This window comes from Marmota monax, unplaced genomic scaffold, assembly GCF_021218885.2.
Source record: "Marmota monax isolate L192 unplaced genomic scaffold, Marmota_monax_Labrador192_F-V1.1 WCK01_AAM20220418_F8-fsc00028, whole genome shotgun sequence".
Lineage (NCBI taxonomy): Eukaryota > Metazoa > Chordata > Mammalia > Rodentia > Sciuridae > Marmota > Marmota monax.
Genome location: NW_026694779.1, coordinates 1,065,313 through 1,085,573, shown reverse-complemented (window position 1 = coordinate 1,085,573; position 20,261 = coordinate 1,065,313). Strand labels below are relative to the sequence as shown.

Below are 20,261 nucleotides of genomic sequence, written 5' to 3'. Positions count from 1 at the left end.
TTCCGGTTCCAATGGCGCTTTCGCTCCTGTGCGCGCGCTCCCTTGTAGACCTGCGCACTCGGAGCTCTGCGGGCGCACGCGCGTAGGTGGTGTTGTGCGCATGTGCGTTGCCAGGGGTAGCGCAGGTAGCCGAAGTGGCCCGCGTAGCGGCGCCTGTTGCTGAGGCGGGGGTAGGAGGGGCCCCGAGGCGGGAGGAAAGCTGCGATGAGGTCCGTGCTGACGTGGAAAGAAAAAGTCGATCAGTGGTGAGAAGCGGGGCAGTTGGGGAGGAGCGGGAGGCCGAGCCCGGGAGGGGATGGCGGGAGCCACTCCAGTGAACCCTCGCGGTTGCCAGGGGCAACGGGCCTGCGGCCTGGGCTGAGGGCGCTGAACCCAGGTCCTTAAGGGCTTGCAAGGTTTTCACCCCCCCTTGGTGGGTGGAGAAACTGAGGCTTGGGGATGGGGCAGGGGGTTGTGGCCTGTGGAGGCGGCTTTATACGTAACACGATCGGGTCTGGTCTCTCCTTGGCTCAGAATCCGTCCAGGGCTCAGGTCGCACCTCCTACAGTTGAGGCTGGCCTCCCACTTGCCATCCTCCTGCCTCAGCCTCCTGAGTCGCTGGGATTACAGACGTGCAACACCGTGCCAACCCCCTCTCGTTGCCTAAATATGATTTTATATTTTCCCCAGAGACTTAATTGCTTCGTGTATAAAAAAAAAATCAACATTATTTACTTTAAGACAAATGTTCAACTTCAAGCAGGGAGAAACCGCCGTGTTTGTAAGTCGTAGCTGGATATTGTTGCTAGGGAACCTTTACACCTAAAAACTCGATTCACAAGTATGAGGAGAGAGAGATTTCAGATGGGCACAGAACCAAGATTTTCTCCTAATTAGAATTAAGTCCGGAAAAGAATCGAAAGAGTTTTTCTCCTTGTGATTCAGTGTTATTGAATGCCCTTGTTCCATTTTTTTTTTCTCACCTAAATTCCATCTTCCAGGGGGGTACATTTTGGCAAGCACTGACTGACTGGATAGTTCTCAGCAGCTCAGAATCTTTCTCAGTGATCTTTACATTGTGAAGGTTGTTTGCCATTAGCTCTGTCTCTTCTGAGGCCTTTCTCTGTGTAAAGCGTACCTTGTGTCCCCAATTCCACAATAAAATCCTAAATATCTCTTAAGGCCCCCTTTATTTATCTGATTTTGTTGATTGATTGATTGATTGCAGTCTTGGGGATCAAATCCAGGGATACTTTGCCTCGACCAAAGGACTCCCCCTAGTCATTTTCTTTCTTTTCTTTTCTTTTGAGACAGGGTCTTGCTAAGTTGCCCAGGCTGGCCTTGAACTTGAGATCCTCCTCCCCTGCCCCAGCTTCCCTAGTCGCTAGGATTATGGGCATGCACCTGCCATGCCCAGCTCCCAAGTCCTTTTTAATTATTTGTGTGTGTGTGTGGGGGGGGGGCGGATAGGGTCTCACTAAATTGCCTGGGCTAGTCTTGAACTTACAATCATCCTACCTCGGCCTCCCAAATAGCTTGGGATTACAGACATGTACTTCCAAGCCTGGCTTAAGCTTTATAATTTTTTTGCAGTGCTGGGGACTGAACTCAGGGCTTCCCGCATACCTGATAAGCATGCATACCGACCAAGGTACACCCCCAGCATTAAGGTTTTGGTTTTTTTTTTTACTTTTAATGGAAATTGAGTAAAAAGTCAAATTCTTTTTTCTTTCTCCCTCTATCATGGAAGTACCCATTGCACAAGCTGGTGATAACTGGCAACTGAACATTTGGCTTCCGTGTCACAGAATAATCAGGGATGGCACGGACTGTGGCCACCTGAAGAGTTCAAGCTCTCCTGGAAAGGGGCAGCTGTGGCTGTGCTCCTGCCAATCATCACCCTACAGGGACTTGGCCTCGGGTGCTCAGATCTTCCTGTTTTTACCAAGCTAGGAATCTGGGTTTTTAATGTGAAATGCCCTAATTTTTCAATGTTGGCATCTAAAAGGAAAATACAAAGTAAAACACCATGTGGGCCAAACTAAACATTTGCTGGCCAAATGCAGCCTGATCTGCTCTATTTTCATCCCCTGGCACAGAATTGTCTCCCTTCATCTCTGTGGTACTTAGAGTCTGTCAAGCGCAAGAGTAATTTTTTTTTTTTTAAATCTATTTATCCCAGAAGACCATAAACCCTTGAAAAGCAAGGGCTATGTCTTCATTCATTTCCACGTGATTTCAGAGCCTGGACAGGTCATTGGTGGTTGCTGTTTGGTGGATCGATGTTTCGTGATTGAAGGAATCAGGAAGTGAATGAGGATTGGCTGGCTGCTTCTTGGCCATCACTGGGGTTGGAAACGATTTATTAGAACAGCAGATCTGCAACAGAGGAGGCAGGAGGATCCCAAGTTCAAGGGCAGCCTCAGCAACTCACAGAGACCCTGCCTCAAAAGTAAAAAATAAAAAGGGCCAGAGCTCAGTCGTAAAGTGCCCTGGGTTAAATCCCCTGAACCAAATATATAAATGAATGAATGAAAAAATAAATCAATAGTAGGTCCAGTGATTGTTGACCAACAGTTGGCAGCCAGATAGGCCAACTGATAGCCTGGGTGGGTGGGTCAGGGGGGTGACTGGGAAAAAGTAAGAGATGATCAAATTAAAAAATCTCAGATGTCAGAGATCAGCCCTCCGTAGCTGACCAGACACTGTTTCCTGATTTCCTCTTTTGCTCCTACCCCATCCTTCACATAATAGTTAGAAGTCTCTGTTTGTTATTCTTCATCTCATAAACCCAGTGTGACTCCTGTTAGCTAGGTGGTCCTTCTCGCCCTCTTCTCCCCAAGCTTCCTAAACATTTAAATGTCAGCTTGGGAGCTCAGCCAGACTCTGTTTTCCACCCCAAAGCTCAACATGGTGCTATATTCGGCCAGCGCACCCCATTCTGGTGTCCCCCAGCGTGTTTACTGAGCTCTGGTCGGCCAGCCGTGTTCACAAACATCATCTTGGTTAATCTGAACAGCCACCTGTGAATTCTTATCCCATTTGCAAATGAGATTTAATAAAGCCACATCCTTTAGCTCAGATTTCTAAGCAAATAAGAGGGCGCTGGGCTAGATTGCATATTGTTTGGAGAGGCCTCTTGGGACTTCAATTTTGCAGAGGGCTGGGACACGGCTGGCAGAGGACAGCCCTCAGGACTGTGTCTCTCTGCAGTGGAATCTGATGAAATCTCCTTTGTGCATAAAAGGGGACACGGGGAGAGAGCCATCCCACAGTCGAGTAGACGGCCAGTGGGTGAGCAGGCTCCCCGCCTGACCACATTTGAGGCTGGAATGGCCACTTGGAGGGAATTCTTGTCCTGGAGGGGGCGTTAGACACCACCACAAAATCCTTTCCAATTCCGGGTTTCTGTGATCTCATGATGTAATTAAGGTCTGAGGGATTCAAGATAAAATTTTGTCAGTTGGTCAGAAACGTTCCTGATGTTTCTAGGACAATGCCACATACTTTGGATCCACAAATGAACACTCTAAAACATGATCGTTACCCTCAAATTGCATATAATTAGGCAGGATCATATCTGAAACCCTGAAGATAAAGAAGACTCTGTAACTCGGAGCCAGACTGAATTGGACAGATTATACGTACAGTAAGAGTTTAGGCTGGGGCCAATCCGTTTTCCATATTATGTTTTAGGAAGGCAGATTTCAAGAGATTTCAGCAATGTGATTTTTTTCACACTTGTGAGGATGATAGTTCAAGGTTAGCCCAAGGGAGACCCTGGAAGATGATTTGGTAATTCAACCCCAAATGCCTTACGAGAAAGAGGCCACACAGGGATCATTCTGATGAGCTCAGGTGACATGTGTCTGAGGCAGAGAAAAGAGCAAAACAAGGACGGGGTGCAGACCCCCCTCCCAGCCCCATCAGTGTGGAGGACGAGCCCATGTAGGAGGTCACCTTTTCTGACCCCACCTCTGCTCTGATTTTTAATCTACTGTCCTGCAGCTCAGAATGTGAAGTGTGCCAGGAACATTTCTCTGGACTCAGAGAAAGTGTAACAAACAAGGGAGGCCCAGGTCTGTTAGCCACAGACCAGAGAAGGAGCAAGCTACGGGCCCTAGGGCCCAAGTTTACGCCTATCCAGAGGATCCTCAGCTGAAAGGGTGTGACAGTTCCTTTTTGGTACTGGGGATTGAACCTGGGGTGCTTAACCACCGAGCCACATCCCCAGACATTTTTTACATTTTACTTAGAGACAGGGTCTGGCTGAGTTGCTTAGGGCCTTGCTAAATTGCTGAGGCTGGCCTCCAACTTGTGATCCTCCTGCCTCAGCCTCCTGAACCACTGGGATTATAGGCATCTGCCACCGCGCTCAGCTGACAGTCACTTTGCTACAGTTTCTCCCTCAGTCAGCTGTGACAGCACACGACAAGTTGTCTCTCTGGAGTTTCATTTCCTCATCTATAAAAATAAACCAGCTCCTGTCCTGTTTACTCCATATGTTAAAAGAATCAAGTGACATAATGTGAGCTCACCTCCCTTATCACCTCCTGTCAAGGAAGCTTCTGGCTCAGTGGAGCCTATGCTGTATGATCTCATTTATGGTAGAATCCGAATAGGTGGACTCATCGTAACCAGGGGAGGGGCCAGTGAGGGATAGGGAAGGGGAGATGTTGATAAAGGTCACCAGGTTTCAGCTAGACCAGAAGAGTAAGTTTCATTGGCTTATTCCACTGCATACCAACACTAATGTACGGTATATTTCAAAATGGCTGAAAGAATAGATTTTTAATATTCTTATTACAAAAAGTGATAAGTTGTTCCTTGAGGGAATGGATATGTCAATCAGCTTTCTATAACGTATACCTAGATCAAAGCATCATGCAGGTGAATGCCAGGTGCCATGGCGCATGCTTGCAGTCCCAGCAACTGGGGAGGCTGAGGCAGGAGGATCTCAGGTTCAAAGCCAGCCTCAGCAACTTAGAAAGACCCTGTCTCAAAATAAAAATCTAAAGGCTGGGGATGTAGCTCAGTGATAGAGCCCCTGGGTACCAATAACTAAAGAGACAGATAAAACTTTAACTTCCCCAATTCTACAAGTAATGCCTTGAGTAGTTGATGATATTTTTCTTTTTTAATTTTGGTAAGGCATGAAAACCATTGCTAATTATTTTGTCGACTATGGCATGGGCTAACTGCCTGAGTTTGATTCCTGGCTCCACCTCCACTTGGTAGCATTTTAATTTCAGGCAGGTTATTTAAGTTCATTCTTTAGGCCTCAGTTTTCTCATCTGCAAAATAGGCAGAGGGTTGTTGTGAAGTTAAGCAAGCTATACCTGGTGCATGCAGTAGTACACGTGCTTAAGAAATGTTAGCCGCTGTTCTTATTACAGCATTAGGGTGACAGATTTGCAATACTCAGTGACAGTTGAAGAGAGTTGATGGCATTATAGCACAGTGGTTAAAAGCACAGGTTCTAGAGGCAGACCCAAGCTATATTCTGGGCGTTTTACTTGTTGGCTGTGTGACATGGGGTAAAGTACTTGACCTCTCTGAACTGTGGTGTCATCATCCACAAAACCAATTCCAGTTGTCCCTCCCTATCTATGGGCAATTTGTTCCAGGACACCTGTCAGATACCGAAATCTATGACTGCTCTAGTCCCTTATATAAAATGGTATTGGATTTGCATAGAACCCACATTGTGCTTTAGATTGTCTCTGGATGACTGAGTACCTGAAATAACATAAATGTTATGGAAACAGTTGTCCTAGTCTATTTAGGGAATAGTCACGAGAAAAAAAAAAAATCTGTGTTCACTGCAGTTTTATTTTTTGAATCCTTTCAACCCCTGGTTGATAGAATCTGTGGATACAGGACCCACTGTCCAGAGCCCCGAGGGCGATGATCCTTACATCACAGAATTCTTGGGAAGATGAAATGACATTGTGGGTTTGAGAAGAGCCCAGCCTGGAGCTGTCTGTAGTACGGGCCCCGTCCTGTCACTGAGGGTGTGGATTTTTAGATTCTGACAAGCGCCAGGTAGTTGACCACACAAAGCTTTTGCAATAAGTTCTGACTGCCGTTTCTTGTCATCTGAACAAGGAGGTCCTCTGCCATCCAGAACCTTTGAACAGGGCTCTGGCCTGGTTTTCTAGCCTCCTCTCTCTCCTGGCCTTGTAGGTAGCCAATGGTTCTCTCAAACTCAATTATTTATATTCTTGTGTCCCCACATTCAGGTCTGTGCTTAATCTGTCTTCTTTGCCTGAGGGCTGTGCCTTGTGAGTCTCCTCCTGCATGTCACCAAGTTCTGCCTTATTCAAAGACTATGTTCTTCATGAAGCCCCTTCAATCCTGTCCTCAAATCTGAACACTCCGTCTTTCTCCTTTTGATCTTTTTTTTTAAATCAGAGATTGACCCCAAGGACACTTAACCACTGAGCCCCACCCCAGCCCTTTTTATTTTTTATTCAGAGACAGGGCCTCACTGAGTTGCTGAGGGCCTCACTATGTTACTGAGGCTGGCTTTTAAATTGTGATCCTCCTGCCTCAGCCTCCCGAGTTCCTGGGATTACAGGTGTGCACTACCACAACTGGCAAATATTTTTATTTTAAAATACCATTATTTTGCGTATCAATAAGAAAGCAAAAAAAATGCTATCAGTTGAACTGATGTATCATCAATTATCAGACATATTCCAAACTCAGAGACGCTAAAATATGAAAAAAATGTATGCCTGAGTCAGCTATAGTGGCGCACGCCTGTAATCCCAGCAGTTTGGGAGGCTGAGGCAGGAGGATCGCAAGTTTGAGGCCAGCCAGCAACTAAGCGAGGCCCTTAGCAATTTAGCAAGACCCTGTCTCAAAAAATAGGAAGGGCTGGGTGATGTGGCTCAGTAGTTGAGCACCCTGGGTTCAATCCCTGGTGTATTAAAATGTGTGTGTGTGTATGTATGTGTGTGTGTGTGTGTATTAGAATGGATGAATAGTTCTTGGTGAGGTGTCTGATTGACACCTTCCCACTGGATGGTAGTTTTCTTGGGGACAGGAAGGGCCTCTGATCCTCTCATCTCCTATCTGCTGGTGCCTAGCAACAGAGGCACTCAGTAAATACCAGTGTGGACTCACTCACTAGCCTCTACACCTTCTCCCAGGTGTGCAGCCTTGACAGTGGCTACAATGTTGGAAGAGTCAGTGCCCTTGACAGTTGACTCTGAATCACGTCTGTCCCAGAGGACGGCCAGCCGGGGGACTGTGATGGAGTGGCCTGCCAGGGCGTGGTGGTTGAATGGAATTCGCAACCAAATGCAATTCTTAGCCATTATTTTTCTCCCTGCTCCACACGGCGGTGTTTTCATAATGGAAATCAAGTTGGCTTTCCTGGCCATTAGCCGACCTCATTATTTTGGTTCCTAATTGTCTTTTTGTCTTGTCTCTGATTTAGTGTCTATGACCTTGCATTTAAGCCCGATGGAACGCAACTGATTCTGGCTGCAGGAAACAGATTACTGGTAGGATTTGGTCTGAGTTTCCTTTTTAAGTGCTCTCCCCACCCTCTTAGAAGCACTGTGGAATTGGACCCTCCCCCCTATTTTTTTTTTCTTTTTTGAGATAAAAAAAGGCCAGGGCAGAGAAACCAGCCATTATTTTTTCATAGGGAAGGAAATGGGCTATTTAAAACAGGTAAGTAAAGTGTGCATCAGATAGGAACCTGTGAACAGTGCCTCCTGGGGACCACTCATCTTCCCCCTTTGCTTTGAAAAGAGGCGAGGACAATGAATCAAAATGCTTTTGAAACTGGGCGGGTGTCAGTTCATATTTGTCCCCTTGAAAAAATTCAAGCAGCAGTTCTGAAGGTCCTCTCTCTCTCCAGGGGACCACAGAGCCTGACCCCAACTTTTCGACAGGGGCCCACCTAAACAATTCCATATGGCTCTTTCCTATTTTTTCATATTTTCAAAGGACATCAGCTCCCCCTGGAACTTGTCCCAGTGTATAAATGGAATCTTCAGAGAAGTCGTTCTGTTTGACCTAAAAACCTTTGTGATCTGCCTTCCTGCTACGTAAGCCCACTTCCTGTCCTCTGTTGTCTCCAGATCTGCAGACTGATTGATGTCCCTTCTCTGCTTAGTAACTGCAGGATCTTTAAGCCCTGGGTGAATTGTTCCACAGACGGCCTTTCTCCAGGGTAAACAACCCAGAGCCTTCTCATAGATTATCTTCCCAATCCTCTGACCATTTTGGACAGTGTTGCTCTGATTTCTAGACGGTGTGTTTTTTACATCTCTGCATCCCACAGGCTATAAAGTATCCTGAATCCATATTCCAGATGGGCTTTGCAACACCCCCTCTGACTTGCAAAGCCAGGGTTCAGTTCTATGATTTTTTTTTCTTTTTTGGGGGGTACCAGGGATTGAACTCAGGGGCACTCGACCACTGAGCCCCATCCCCAGCCCTATTTTGTATTTTATTTAGAGACAGGGGCTCAGTGAGTTGCTTAGGGCCTCAATTTTGCTGAGGCTGGTTTTAAACTCGCGATCCTCCTGCCTCAGCCTCCCGAGCTGCTGGAATGACAGGTGTGCTCCAAGTCTCAGGAGCAGCCCTGCAAGAATTCTGAACACTAGGTGCCCCCTAGGTAATGTGTACTTCTCTGTCTTTTCCCAGGTTTATGAAACCTCGGATGGCACCTTGGTTCAGCCCCTCAAGGGACACAAGGACACCGTGTACTGTGTGGCCTATGCTAAGGATGGTGAGAGGCTGCTCTGGGTCCCGCTGTCCGTGATGGCGTCACAGCTGCTCATTTTCCCCTTAGCCAGTCTTTATTTATTTTGAAAATAGAGCTCCCAGATGCGAGGACAGGGCAATCGCCTGCACTTCCGTCCTGTCAGGCGATCCAGCATGTATCTTGCGGCCATCTGTGCTCTGGGCACTGTCCAAGGTGCTTGAGATACTTCAGAGAACAGGACAGACAAACGGCCGGGGGGCTTCTATTCTGGGGGGACTGGGGACAGGATACGACGGATGGGGACAGGTGAGCAAAGGCTTGAAGGCCCAGCACACTGTGCATCTGGAGGAGAGAGACCCAGCCAGGGAAGGGCCACGACAGAGTCTCCCAGGTGCCGCTGTGTGTACCAGGAACAGGGGCGGGGATTGAGAGGTCACCAGACCACGTGGGCAGCCGCAAGGGCCAAACTTGGCCTTGATGCTTAGTGAAAATGGAGAGGCCCTGAGTGGGCTGAGCAGAGGAGGCACCCATGCGATTTGCATTCTGAAGGCCCCCTCCTGCTGCTGTGTTGGGAGCAGCCTGTGGACAGGAGGCCGGGGCAGGAGGGCGGGAAAGCATCTCCCAGGCAGGGTGGAGGCCAGGGAAGCCGAGAGAAGTAGTCAGGTCATTTGTTTTTCTTGTGCTGGGATCAGACCTAGGACCTCACACATGTCAGGCAGGGGCTCTGCCACTGAGCCACACCCCAGCCCAATGGGAGAGTCACCAGATTCTGAATATATTTTGAGGGTAAAGCCAGTAGGATTGCCTGACAAACTGGATGTTGGGGGTAAAGAAAGAGGAGGCCAGGACGACTCCAAGATTTTGTTGTTTTGTTTTTGGTACTGGGGATGGAACCCAGGGGCGCTTAACCACTGAGCCTCATCCCCAGCCCTATTCTGTATTTTATTTAGAGACAGGGTCTCGCTAAGTTGCCTAGGGCCTTGCTAAGTTGCTGAGGCTGGCCTCCAGCTGGTGATCCTCCTGCCTCAGCCTCCCGAGTTGATGGCATTAGAGGCATCTGCCACTGCCCCTGCCTGTTGGAGGCCCTCAGTCGTCTGTGTGGGGCATGCTGGTGAGAGAGGTTGGGGACCCAGAGTGCCGTCTCCCAGTCCTGGTGAGAAGCAGGAGGGGCAGGACTCCTGGTGGGGCAGTGTGTGCTTTGCCTGCGCAGGGCCCTGGTTTGATCCCTAGCACCAAAAAAAAAAAAAAAAAAAAAAAAGTAGAGAAGTGGGTAACAGTTAAAAAACTTAAAAAACTAATTTTCTAAGAAATGCTCTCTGGAAAATGCTGGTTTAAAGTGAATGTGACAATTTTCTTTTTAAAATCACTTCTAGGCAAGCGCTTTGCCTCGGGATCAGCTGATAAAAGCGTTATTATCTGGACGTCAAAACTGGAAGGCATTCTCAAGTACACGTAAGTGACCCGCCACTCGAGTGGCAGAGTGACGAGTCTGACTCGCTCATGGTTCTCGCACAAGCCTCTTAGGAAAGATGTAAAGGTGAACTTGTTTTTTAAACTTGAAATGAACTTGAAAACTAAGTCACTACGTGTGGGAATGGTGTGAACAGTCCCCACTAGGTGGCAGCTGGGCTGGTGGTGACATATAACATGTTCAGTTCCTAGGCCACCACAGGTGCCCCTCAGCCCCCACCTGGCCTCTTCCAACGCTTTGCCTCAGAGAATGGCCCCATCCCCCAGTGTCACAAGCCAGGAACTTGGGTCCAGTGTGCTCCAGGCCTCCCCCACTGTCCCCTGATTCCCTCGCTCTCTAGCCCCCATGTCCCTGCGGGTTCCCAGCTCCGAGGTCACTGTTCCTGCAGACTGTACCCACTCTCCTAGACTCGGGCAGGTCCCCTGCTGGCATTTCTTACCCATGTAGCTTTATGTTCTGTTGGTGAAACAGTCTCACCCACCAGCCCATAATTTCTGGGAGGCCACAGACTGTGTTGTTGCTCACTCTTGTCTTCCTGGTGCCCAGTACAGTGCCTGGTCCACAATAAGTACTCAGCAAACAATTTTCTTTCTTTTAATCCTGGTACCATCTTAAAATGTACCATCTTTTTTTTTTTTTGGTACCGGGGATTGAACCCTGGGTGCTTAACCATCGAGCCCCATCCCCAGCCCTATTTTATGTTATTATTTGGAGACAGGGTCTGCCTGGGTTGTTTAGGGCCTTGCTAAGTTGCTGAGGCTGGCCTCAAATTCATGATCCTCCTGCCTCGGCGTCCCAAGCTGCTGGGATGACAGGCGTGTGCCACTGCGCCCAGCTGACAGTTACTATTTTCTGCGTCTCCTCAGTCAGCCGTGGGACAGCAGATGCACAAGTCATCTCTCTATAGTTTCATCTCCTCGATATCCCTTTGCCCCTCTCTCAGCTGTCAGAAGACACCTTTCTACTTTTTGTCTCTGATTTTGGCTGTTCCAGGTGCCCGTGTGAGTGGATCCCACAGGATTTGTCCTGTCGTAGTTGAGTTACTTCACTTAGTGTCACGTCCTTGAGATGGGTCTGTGCTGTAGCATGGGTCAGGGTTTCCTTGCCTTTTAAGGATGAATAACATGCTGTTGTGTGCGTGCTCGTGTGCATGCACCACATGTTTTTTGTGGTGTCCACCTGCTGATGGACACTCGGATTGTATCCAGCTCTTGGCTCCTGTGAATGCCGCTGCCCTGCACACAGGTGCCCAAATCAACAATGTCTGAATGAGAACCTGAGCTGGGGTTGCAAGGCCGACGTTACGCAGAAGGAATGAACCTGGGGCCAGATGCCGTGCGCGGTACCTGACGCCCTGCATGTTCGTGGTTAGGGCCATCAGCCCCTGTGCTGCTTGTGGGTCATTTGCAGGGGGCCTGTCACACAGAGTCCAAAGCCATGGCTCCTGGTCCCAGCCTTGGTTGACCCACCCAGGTGTCTGTGGGGGCTGTGTGTCAACCTGCAGCCATTTCCTCTGCAGGCACAGCGACTCGGTGCAGTGCGTCTCCTACAACCCCATCACACACCAGCTGGCGTCCTGCTCCTCCAACGACTTCGGTAGGTCCCCACCTCCAGCGCCATGCCTGGGAATAGCCGGAGCTCTGAGCCCCACATGCTGAAATCCACCCATGACCCCCACGTTCACCCTGAGAGCCACCCGAGAGCCAGCAGCACTGCTCCACCCTGGGAGGCTGGAATTTATTCTAATCTGTGCAGAAACCAAGGTCATGAGTGACAATGACCTTGAGACTGGTAAGAGACCATAGGCCTCAGGCAGGGACTTGGTCAGGGCCCTGGCATGATTTCCTGTGGCCACCCACCAGGGACACTCCAGCTGACCCACCTGTGCTCATCCAGGTCCTTGTGGGTGTGACGTTCTTCACCATGTCAAGGGTGGTGCTGTCACGACTGTCTGGGTGACTCTGCTTCCTGAGGGGCTGAAGGCCTTGAGTCCCTGTGGACATCACCCAGGGACTGGGGTGGCACTGGCCCGAATGAGGTGCTCAGTGAGATGCGTGTGGAGGGAGGGGCCTGTGGGAATCTCCATGGAAGGCCGACCCTGGGTTTCTGTCACCTCGAATGTCTCTTTGCCAAGAGACAGTGGGTTGGGGAATAGCCAGAGACCTGATCCCGCTCAGCATTTCAGGGTCCTTCTCCCAAAGGAAGGAGTGACCCACCCCGTGTGTCCCACTGATGTGGTTCTGAGGTTCACAAGAGAGAAGGTGACGGAGAGCACTGTAAATAAATAGGGGGCTCTCATGGGTCTGGAAGTGGATCATCTTCTCTGTGCTTACTGAGAGGATTAGAAAGATAAGCCAGGCTCCCTGTCCTCAAGCCTGTGCTCTTGGAGGAAGGCAGATTTTGTAAAAGAAAAAAAAAACTGTTAAGTAAAAACAATATTTGCTGAGTGCTTGCTTACGTGCCAGGCACCGTCCTGAGGGTTAAAGATGACTTCCAGGTGACCACAAGGTCAGGTTCTAGTCTCATTGCACCCTGCTCAAAGAACTGGGGCCTAGCGTGGTTCCCTGGTCACTGGAGGCCACTCAGCGGTGAATGGAGGAACCAGGGGGTGGACCCAGGAAGCTGGTTGCTTCTTGAACCTTCTCTGGGGAGCCCTCTGAGGGCGGGTTCCCTTCAGCTGGAGGCCCGGGCAGGCTCGGGGCAGCAGCTATACCGTGCTTAGGTGGAGATGTTGCAGGGCCAGGTGGGGGGAGGACACCCTGGGGGAGAGGGGGGACGATAACCTGTTGAGTGTCGCACCTGGCTGCATAAATACAGCTGTGCGCTGCGTTTCCCTGTCATTACGCTTCACAGCTCAGGCCAAGGGTAGAATTTGCTTATGTTGTCTGAAGCTGTCCCTGCTGTGGGGCACTGAGCCAGGGCATCTGGGGCCACAGGGAGCAAGCCTAGGTGCCAAGGGTCCCAAGAACGAGGCTGTGTGCTGTGGCGGAGTCCTGGGAGAGGAGACGGATCCTCAGCACCAGTCATTATTTTATTTATTCATTAGATTTCGCAGCCCTGGGATCGAACCAGGACACTCTGCCGCTGAGCTCCATCTCTTTTCTATTTCGAGACAGAGACTTGATAAGTCGCCCAGGCCGGACTCAGACTTGTGACCCTCCTGCTTTGGGCCCCCGAGCAGCTGGAATTACAGGCGTGAGACACTCGCCCAGCGTCCATCCCTATGGTTACAGTGTCCTAGTTTATTTCTTTGAGACTTAAATTGCAGACAAGTTTTGGCTAGAGCCTCACTAATCTATCTTCTTTTTTTTTTTTTTCATTTGAAATAATTATAGATTCTCAGTAAGCTGCAAAGATAGTCCAGGGTAGTCTCACGCAGGCTTCATCTGATTCCCCCAGTGGGCACATCTTACGTAACGTTTGCACCCAAACCAGGAAACTGCGCCAGGCACAGTCTGTGTGTAGAGTTCTGTCTTTTATTTATTTATTTATGTTTGGTGGGGGCTACTGCGAATTGAACCCAGGTCACTTTACCAATGAGGTGTATCCCTGATCCTTTAATTTTGCTTTTGGAGACAAGGTCTCACCAAGTTGCTGAGAGTCTCACTAAGTAGCTCAGGCTGGCCTTGAACTTGTGATCCTCTTGCCTCAGCCTCCCGAGTCGCTGGGATTAAAGGCATGTGCCACCTCGCCCAGCTAGCTTTTGCCATTTTTATCACATTTTGATTATCACCACTGTGATACAGAACAGTCCCACCACCACACAGATACTGCTTATCACCAACGCACCTCCTTTCCTCCTGCTATCCCCAACCCCTGGTAGCCATGAATCTGTTCCTTGTCCTATATTTTGCATTCAAGAATATTATATAAATGGAATCATGTGGCACTGGGTTGTGGCTCAGTGGTAGAGAGCTGGCCTTGCACGTGCGAGGCACTGGGTTTGATCCTCAGCACCACATAAAAATAAATAAATAAAGTAAAGGTATAGTGTCCACCTACAACTAAGGAAAAAAACTTAAAAAAAAATGAAATCTGCTATCTGGTATCTGGTGTATGACCTTCTGAGGTGGACTTTTTTCGCTCAACAGAAAACCCTGGAGACCTTCTAAATTGCTCTACAGGTCAACAGTTTATTCCTTTTTGATTGCTGCATAGTATTCTGACCAGTTGGTCCTTTATATTCCCGCACATCCCAGGCCTGTGGTCTCCTGAACAGAAGTCTATCTCCAAGCACAAATCAAGCAACAGGGTCACCTGCTGCAGGTAGGTCAAGGGCCACTTGAAAATGGGCTTTATGTTCCTTCATCTTTCAAGCCAAGACTCAGGGTCCATTGGTAGGGTGCTGTGGGTCTGGGAGGGGATTGGAGAGTAGGAGGTGGGGTGGGGGCAGGATTGCAGGCAGGAGCTGAGGGCTGTCATGGGGGCCTGTTCAGAACTGTGGGCACTTGGGAAATGACACTTGTCCCCAAAACAGGTGGGAGTTTCAGCTGGACCTCTGATTTTATGTCAGGGATGAGCAGGACGGTAGCCCAGCCTGCACCGCCCCCCCCCCACTTCTTTAAAATCAAGGCCTCCTCCTCATGTGTTCCTGTCCCCTTCTCTGTCAATCATGTGCACAGCTGGACAAATGATGGTCAGTACCTGGCCCTGGGGATGTTCAATGGGGTCATCAGCATCCGGAACAAGAACGGCGAGGAGAAAGTCAAGATCCAGAGGCCTGGGGGCTCCCTGTCCCCAATATGGTCCATTTGTTGGAATCCATCAAGGTACCCTCCCAACTGTCCTCCTTTGGGGACAGACACCTCAGCGGGCAGAGTTCGCTCTGTCTTCCCAATATCACTGTATTTCGAAAGTCTTCTTGACCCACTAGACGGCTTGGTGTGGAATCTCTTCTGTTCCATTGAAATCTCATTTTCAAAGGGCATGTCTTGAGTTTTGGAATGAATCCCACAGATGAAGCCAAGCAGATTGAGCTCTGCAGGCCGGCCCCCGGGGTGCGTGCGTGTGTGTGTGTGTGTGTGTGTGTGTACACGCGTGTCTGAGTGTGCCTGGGGTGAGCGACTCAGGACAGCCGTCTCCCTGTGCACTACTTGCTGCCATCTTTCCTGTGGCTGTTTGTCTCTTCCCTTCGGCTGTACTTTCCAAGCTTGGACAGACCACATGCCCACCTGTTGGTCCACAGCCTTTTCAGTCACGAGCCTTATTTTTTAATTTTTTATTGTTTTTGCCCTTGCCAAAAAAAGTTAAAATTAGGTCCAAACGTGTCCCTACAACCTAGAGGTCTGCGGACCACTGACATCTACCTGATCAGACCTCACCCCCACTTCCTTCCCGTGCCCAGGTGACGTGAGGGGGCCTAATACAGCCTCAGAGGCTCTTTGTGTAATCCCTTGATGTCCTTAAACCCCCAACCCCACCCCAGAGTCCTCCAGAGGTAAATCATAGGACTTGACTGTTAGCAGCTCAGTGTCACCTCATAGGTGGGCCCTTGCTTGGTTCCACTCCACTCCGCGGCCTCTCCCACACCGGCTTACTGTGCTGCTTCCTGGACTACCCGGCCTGGCCCGGCCCTGCAGCATGTATCTCATGCCATCAGCAGCCATTAGCCTACCCCACAGTTCCTGCTGTTTGATTTTGTGGCCACAGATGACTCTGTGGCTTCAGGCTCCCATTTTTAATTCATGAGAAGCAGGATGCCCAGCGTACCTGGTGGCCTGCTTTTCCGGGTAGGGTCCAGGGGCTCCTTGACAGGCTTAGGAGTGACGGCCTGGGCCCTGTGATTGTGAACAACCACTTACTGTCCACAGCCGATGGGAGAATTTTTGGAGGAACAGAGAGGACGAGGACGCTGAGGAAATCATTGTCAGCAGATATTTTCAGGAAATCCCTTCCACTCTGAAGCCAACAGTGTACAGTAGTCAGGGTAGTGAGGCAGAGGAGGAGGAGCCCAAGGAAGACGACGACTCTCCCCGGGACGGCAGCTCGTGAGTGTCCCAAGGAGCCAGGGCCCTCCTGAAAGGGCCAGGGAGCAGGGAGAGGCCGGCGTCCCCAGCAAGGGAGCGCCCACCAAGCACCTGTACGTGAGCCATCACGTGATCCTGTAGGAAACGAGGGAATCTTGAAAGAGCAGAGATTTTCTTGCTTCTTGATTTTCAGTTAAGGAACATTTCCCAGTAACCTTAAGAATCCTCTGAGCCCAGCATGGTGGCACAGGCCTTTAATTCCCTGTCATCCTCCACCCCTGCTCAGGAGGCTGAGGCAGGAGGATCGTGAGTTGAAGGCCAGCCTCAGCAACTCAGTGAGACCCTGTGTTTGAATAAAATATAGAAAAGGGCTGGGGATGGGGCTCCGAGGTTAAGCACCCCTGGGTTTAATCCCTGGTACTAGGGGAAAAAAATCCTTTGAAAACTGTGATTTTTAAAAAATATCTGCATAGTGTGGGTGTCTATGATTCGGTTACCACTTCTTCCATTCCTGGACACCTTTCTTGGCCTGTCCCCACACCGTACCTCTCCTTGCATGGACGAGGACACCCATCAGAGAGGACATGCTCAACTTCCCACAGTCCTTGGCCACCAAGCCTGGAAGCCCATCGGTCTCTCTTGTCCCCTGAGATTTCCTGTGGGGACAGCTCCAGAGGGGGCAGAGTGGGAGAGCTGCCACCAGATGTCCTCTTGGCCAGTACTGACCTAGCTTGGGACTCGCCACACAGCATCCGAGGTGCTCGAGGTTCTTCAGAAGAACCCAGGGTCATGGAAGGAGAGAGGAACTAGGAGGGCTTCAGGTCCCCATGAGGTTTTGTCGTGGTGAAGAGTCCCACGTCCCTGGGGAGGGGCAGGGAAAGTTTGAAAGGTGCCAATCCAGCTCACAGGGACACAGCCCAGCCCACAGCCACATGGGACCTCCCCAGAAGGGTGGCCTCGGGTTGGTCCTGGGCTGGGTTGAGTTTCAGCGCCGCCTGCCCAGAGCTCACCTGCAGATCCCTTCCTGCCCACACCACTCTCTCAACCTTTGTCTTTTCCTCTTCTTCTGAACTAGTACCTATGACTTTTTCCACTCTGCTACTTTGGGCTGGGTTTTTCAAGCATATCTTGTGACACTGCCAGATGACCGTCAGGCCCTGGGCTCCGAAAAGCTGGAATTAGTAAAGGTGGTCACTTTAGGTGCATGGAGACCCAGCCTTAAAGACTGGAGATGCCTCTCTCTTGAACTAGATTCCCAGGTAGCCCTCTCCCCCACTCAGCTGAAGCCTCAGCCCCAGCCCCAAGGCACTGATCCCCAGAGATCGCAGTTGCAGAACAGTTCTTGGTCTTCTGGAAGTCTAAGACCCTTTTTATAATCAGATCCAAAGCCACACGTGGTGGTGTACTCCCAATCCTAGTGCCTTAGGAGGCCAAGGCAGGAGGATTGCAAATTGAAAGCCAGACTGAGCAACATAGTGAGACCCTATCTCAAAAAATAAGAAGGAAAAAAAATCCAGTAAGAAGCCATTGCACCTGTGTAAGGTGCAAGAGAACCTGGCTCCAGGGGTTAACTTTTCCTCTTTAGGAGGCGCAAGTGAGTTTTGCCTCTGTTTATCAAACACCAGAGTCTGTGGCTTCTCTCTGCAAACGTTGTTCCCCTATTTTTTAGTACATAAGAAAAGGTGCTCTTGCACTGTGACTTGCTCTTTCTTAGTGTTGCTCTCAGCCACTTGGCAGTGTCCCAGCCCATCAGCAGGGGAGCCGCAGACCCCAGGAGGCCCGACCTTGCCCTCTGCTCAGCCTGGTGGACTGGTCAGTGGACTGAGCCAGATTACAGCCCTTGGCTTCACAAGCAGGGCATCCTGCCAACCCGGCCGGGCTTGCTGCTTCCTGTTGCTCACTGGGCCGTCGGGGCTGTGCTCCTCAGCAGTCTGCGACCCCCCTTAACCTCTTTTGTCTTCTGTTGATTAGAGAGGAGCATAATGACATCCTGGCTGTAGCTGACTGGGGACAGAAACTCTCCTTCTACCAACTGAGTGGAAAGCAGGTATGTAGGGCCGTACGGACGTACAGTTGTTTCCTGGCTTGGCTCTTGTGACTTGAGCTGCTAAAAACATGGATGTGGCTGCGTCAAGGTCTCCTTTTTAGAAATAAGTAGGCCAAGACCAGAGCAATGAGATACTATGCCCAGGATCCCACACTGCTGGGACATAGTGGAGCCTGACCCTGAAGTCTTGATTGTATGAATTTAAAGTCTCTCTTTTGGGACTCAGAGGTGAGCCCTTGTCTGAAATGCGTGTGATCACCACCAAGAGAGTCCAACTCCCAGGCACCCCCCAGTGTTTATGGCCCCCTCTGGGTTGGCCCCCATATGGAGGAGTGTAAGCGCTCGTCTGTGCCCTACAAGAGCTCACAGCCTGGTGGGGACACACCCGATGGCAGACAGTCCCAGTGTGGTGGGATACATGGCATCCCCTCCAGACAGCTGCACAGCCACCACAGGGACCCCAAGTATAGAACATCCACAGGAGTAGGTGGGAGATCCTGCAGCCCTGGGAACAGGACGAGCAGGAATTCCTAAGGATCCTGGGAATGGTTTCAGGCCAAGGCAGGGCGAGAACAGCGAGCTGCTAAGGGCGGCTGGACCCCAGAGCTTGTGGATTGAAGATGAGCTGGCAGATGGGACATGGTTGTGAAGGACAGGAACACGCACTGGGCGTGACATCCCATAGTGTTGAGGAGCCCTAGATGGCAGGCAGCGAGGGGCCTGGTCAGGGTCCTGCTTCAGAAGAAGTCTTCAGTTGCACATTAAAATATAGGGACTTTGATAACAGGATGACGTGTCAGTGGAAAAAAGTGTCCAGGCTAGTGTGAAGGTGGCGGGTGTGGGTTGCACACTCAGCCCGGAAGGAAATACGCCCAGTGGGTGGGGTCCTTGGTTTCAGGGCATCCTTACTCCTCCATGTGTGTCTGCTAGACCAAGGTTCCAGATGGGCCAGCCCAGCCCTAGGCCATTTCCTCTAAGCCTGTCTTACAAGTGCTCACTTGTTTTGTAGCTGAGTAAGGAAATGATTAAGATAGCAGATATATTTTGTGTGTGTGTGTGTCCAATGACTGATTTCCCCAAACCCTTATCTTAATGACCTGGCGGCTGGTTTGCCAGGCCCTGGAAGCTCCTCCACGTAATGCGAGAGCATCCTCATTCAGCAGTGTGTGGCACACAGTCTCTTAGGCTTATGTAAAATTTGTGCATTTTTGGCATTTTAAGTGCATAAGAGGACCTGGCTTACTAATAATGGAAATAAAGGAAAATATGCTTATAATGAAGGCACAGACGTGGAAAGATAATCCGATGGAAATTCTAGAACTGAAAAATGCAATAACTGAAATAAAAAATCCGCTGGATGAGCTTAACAGAAATTGTTAGAGACCACTGAACTGGAATCCCACCCAGTAAAGGAGAGAACGGAGAAAAGTGTATCTGATGAATTAGTGGCCCACAGTAGCTGGAGTCTGTGCAGCTTCAGCCTTAGCTCAGGCCTTTCCAGACACTCAGCTGAGTTTTTGTGCAGAACCTAGGCTGTCCCTCTGCCTCTCTGTTGTGGAACGTCCTGCCTCATTTTTAATAAGAACCTCAGCCAGGCACAGTGGCACTCACCTGGAATCCAGTAACTCAGGAGGCTGAGGCAGGAGGATCACAAGTTGGAGGCCAGCCTGGGCAACTTAGTGAGACCCTGTGTCAATATAAAAAGGAGTGGGGACGTAGCTCAGGGGTGGAGCACCGCAGGGAGGAGGGTGGGGGAGAAGCTCCCCTGAGTGTCATTCCTGACTTCTGTGTGTGCGCACGTCTTCATTTCCACCTGCTGTTGGTTGCCCGCCAGTGTCTTCAGGTGTGTTGTATTTGGGGTTCAGAGTTCAGGATTAAGTTAGAGGAAGGTTGGTCCCCCAGGAGCACTGAGCCTTTACCGAAAGGTGCCGGCCTCTCATATCATAATTCTTGAGATTTTTTCAGTTTTCTTATTAGATTTACTAACACTGTGTAGGTATGAAGGAAACTTTTTGTGTTAGGCATTGGAAATTCCTAAAAAAGACATGAAAATCGCGCTTCTTAAACTTA

General features: G+C 50.0%; 1 protein-coding gene across 4 annotated transcripts in view; it reads left to right on the top strand.

Annotated features, from left to right (window-relative positions):
- The first annotated feature begins 90 nt into the window (after positions 1-90).
- Positions 91-20,261, top strand: part of Ift122 (intraflagellar transport 122) — a 54,425-nt gene continuing 34,254 nt past the window's right edge. For 2 of the 4 annotated variants that reach the window (XM_046425426.2, XM_058572938.1), the window contains exons 1-9: positions 91-245; positions 7,427-7,493; positions 8,647-8,731; positions 10,081-10,159; positions 11,698-11,774; positions 14,378-14,444; positions 14,801-14,947; positions 15,989-16,165; positions 18,116-18,191. In XM_046425426.2, the coding sequence (XP_046281382.1) occupies positions 205-245; positions 7,427-7,493; positions 8,647-8,731; positions 10,081-10,159; positions 11,698-11,774; positions 14,378-14,444; positions 14,801-14,947; positions 15,989-16,165; positions 18,116-18,191 (816 nt within the window). In that variant the 5' untranslated portion in view covers positions 91-204. The remainder of the gene's footprint in view (positions 246-7,426; positions 7,494-8,646; positions 8,732-10,080; positions 10,160-11,697; positions 11,775-14,377; positions 14,445-14,800; positions 14,948-15,988; positions 16,166-18,115; positions 18,192-20,261) is intronic. The other 2 variants (XM_046425425.2, XM_046425424.2) reach the window with 1 other exon arrangement.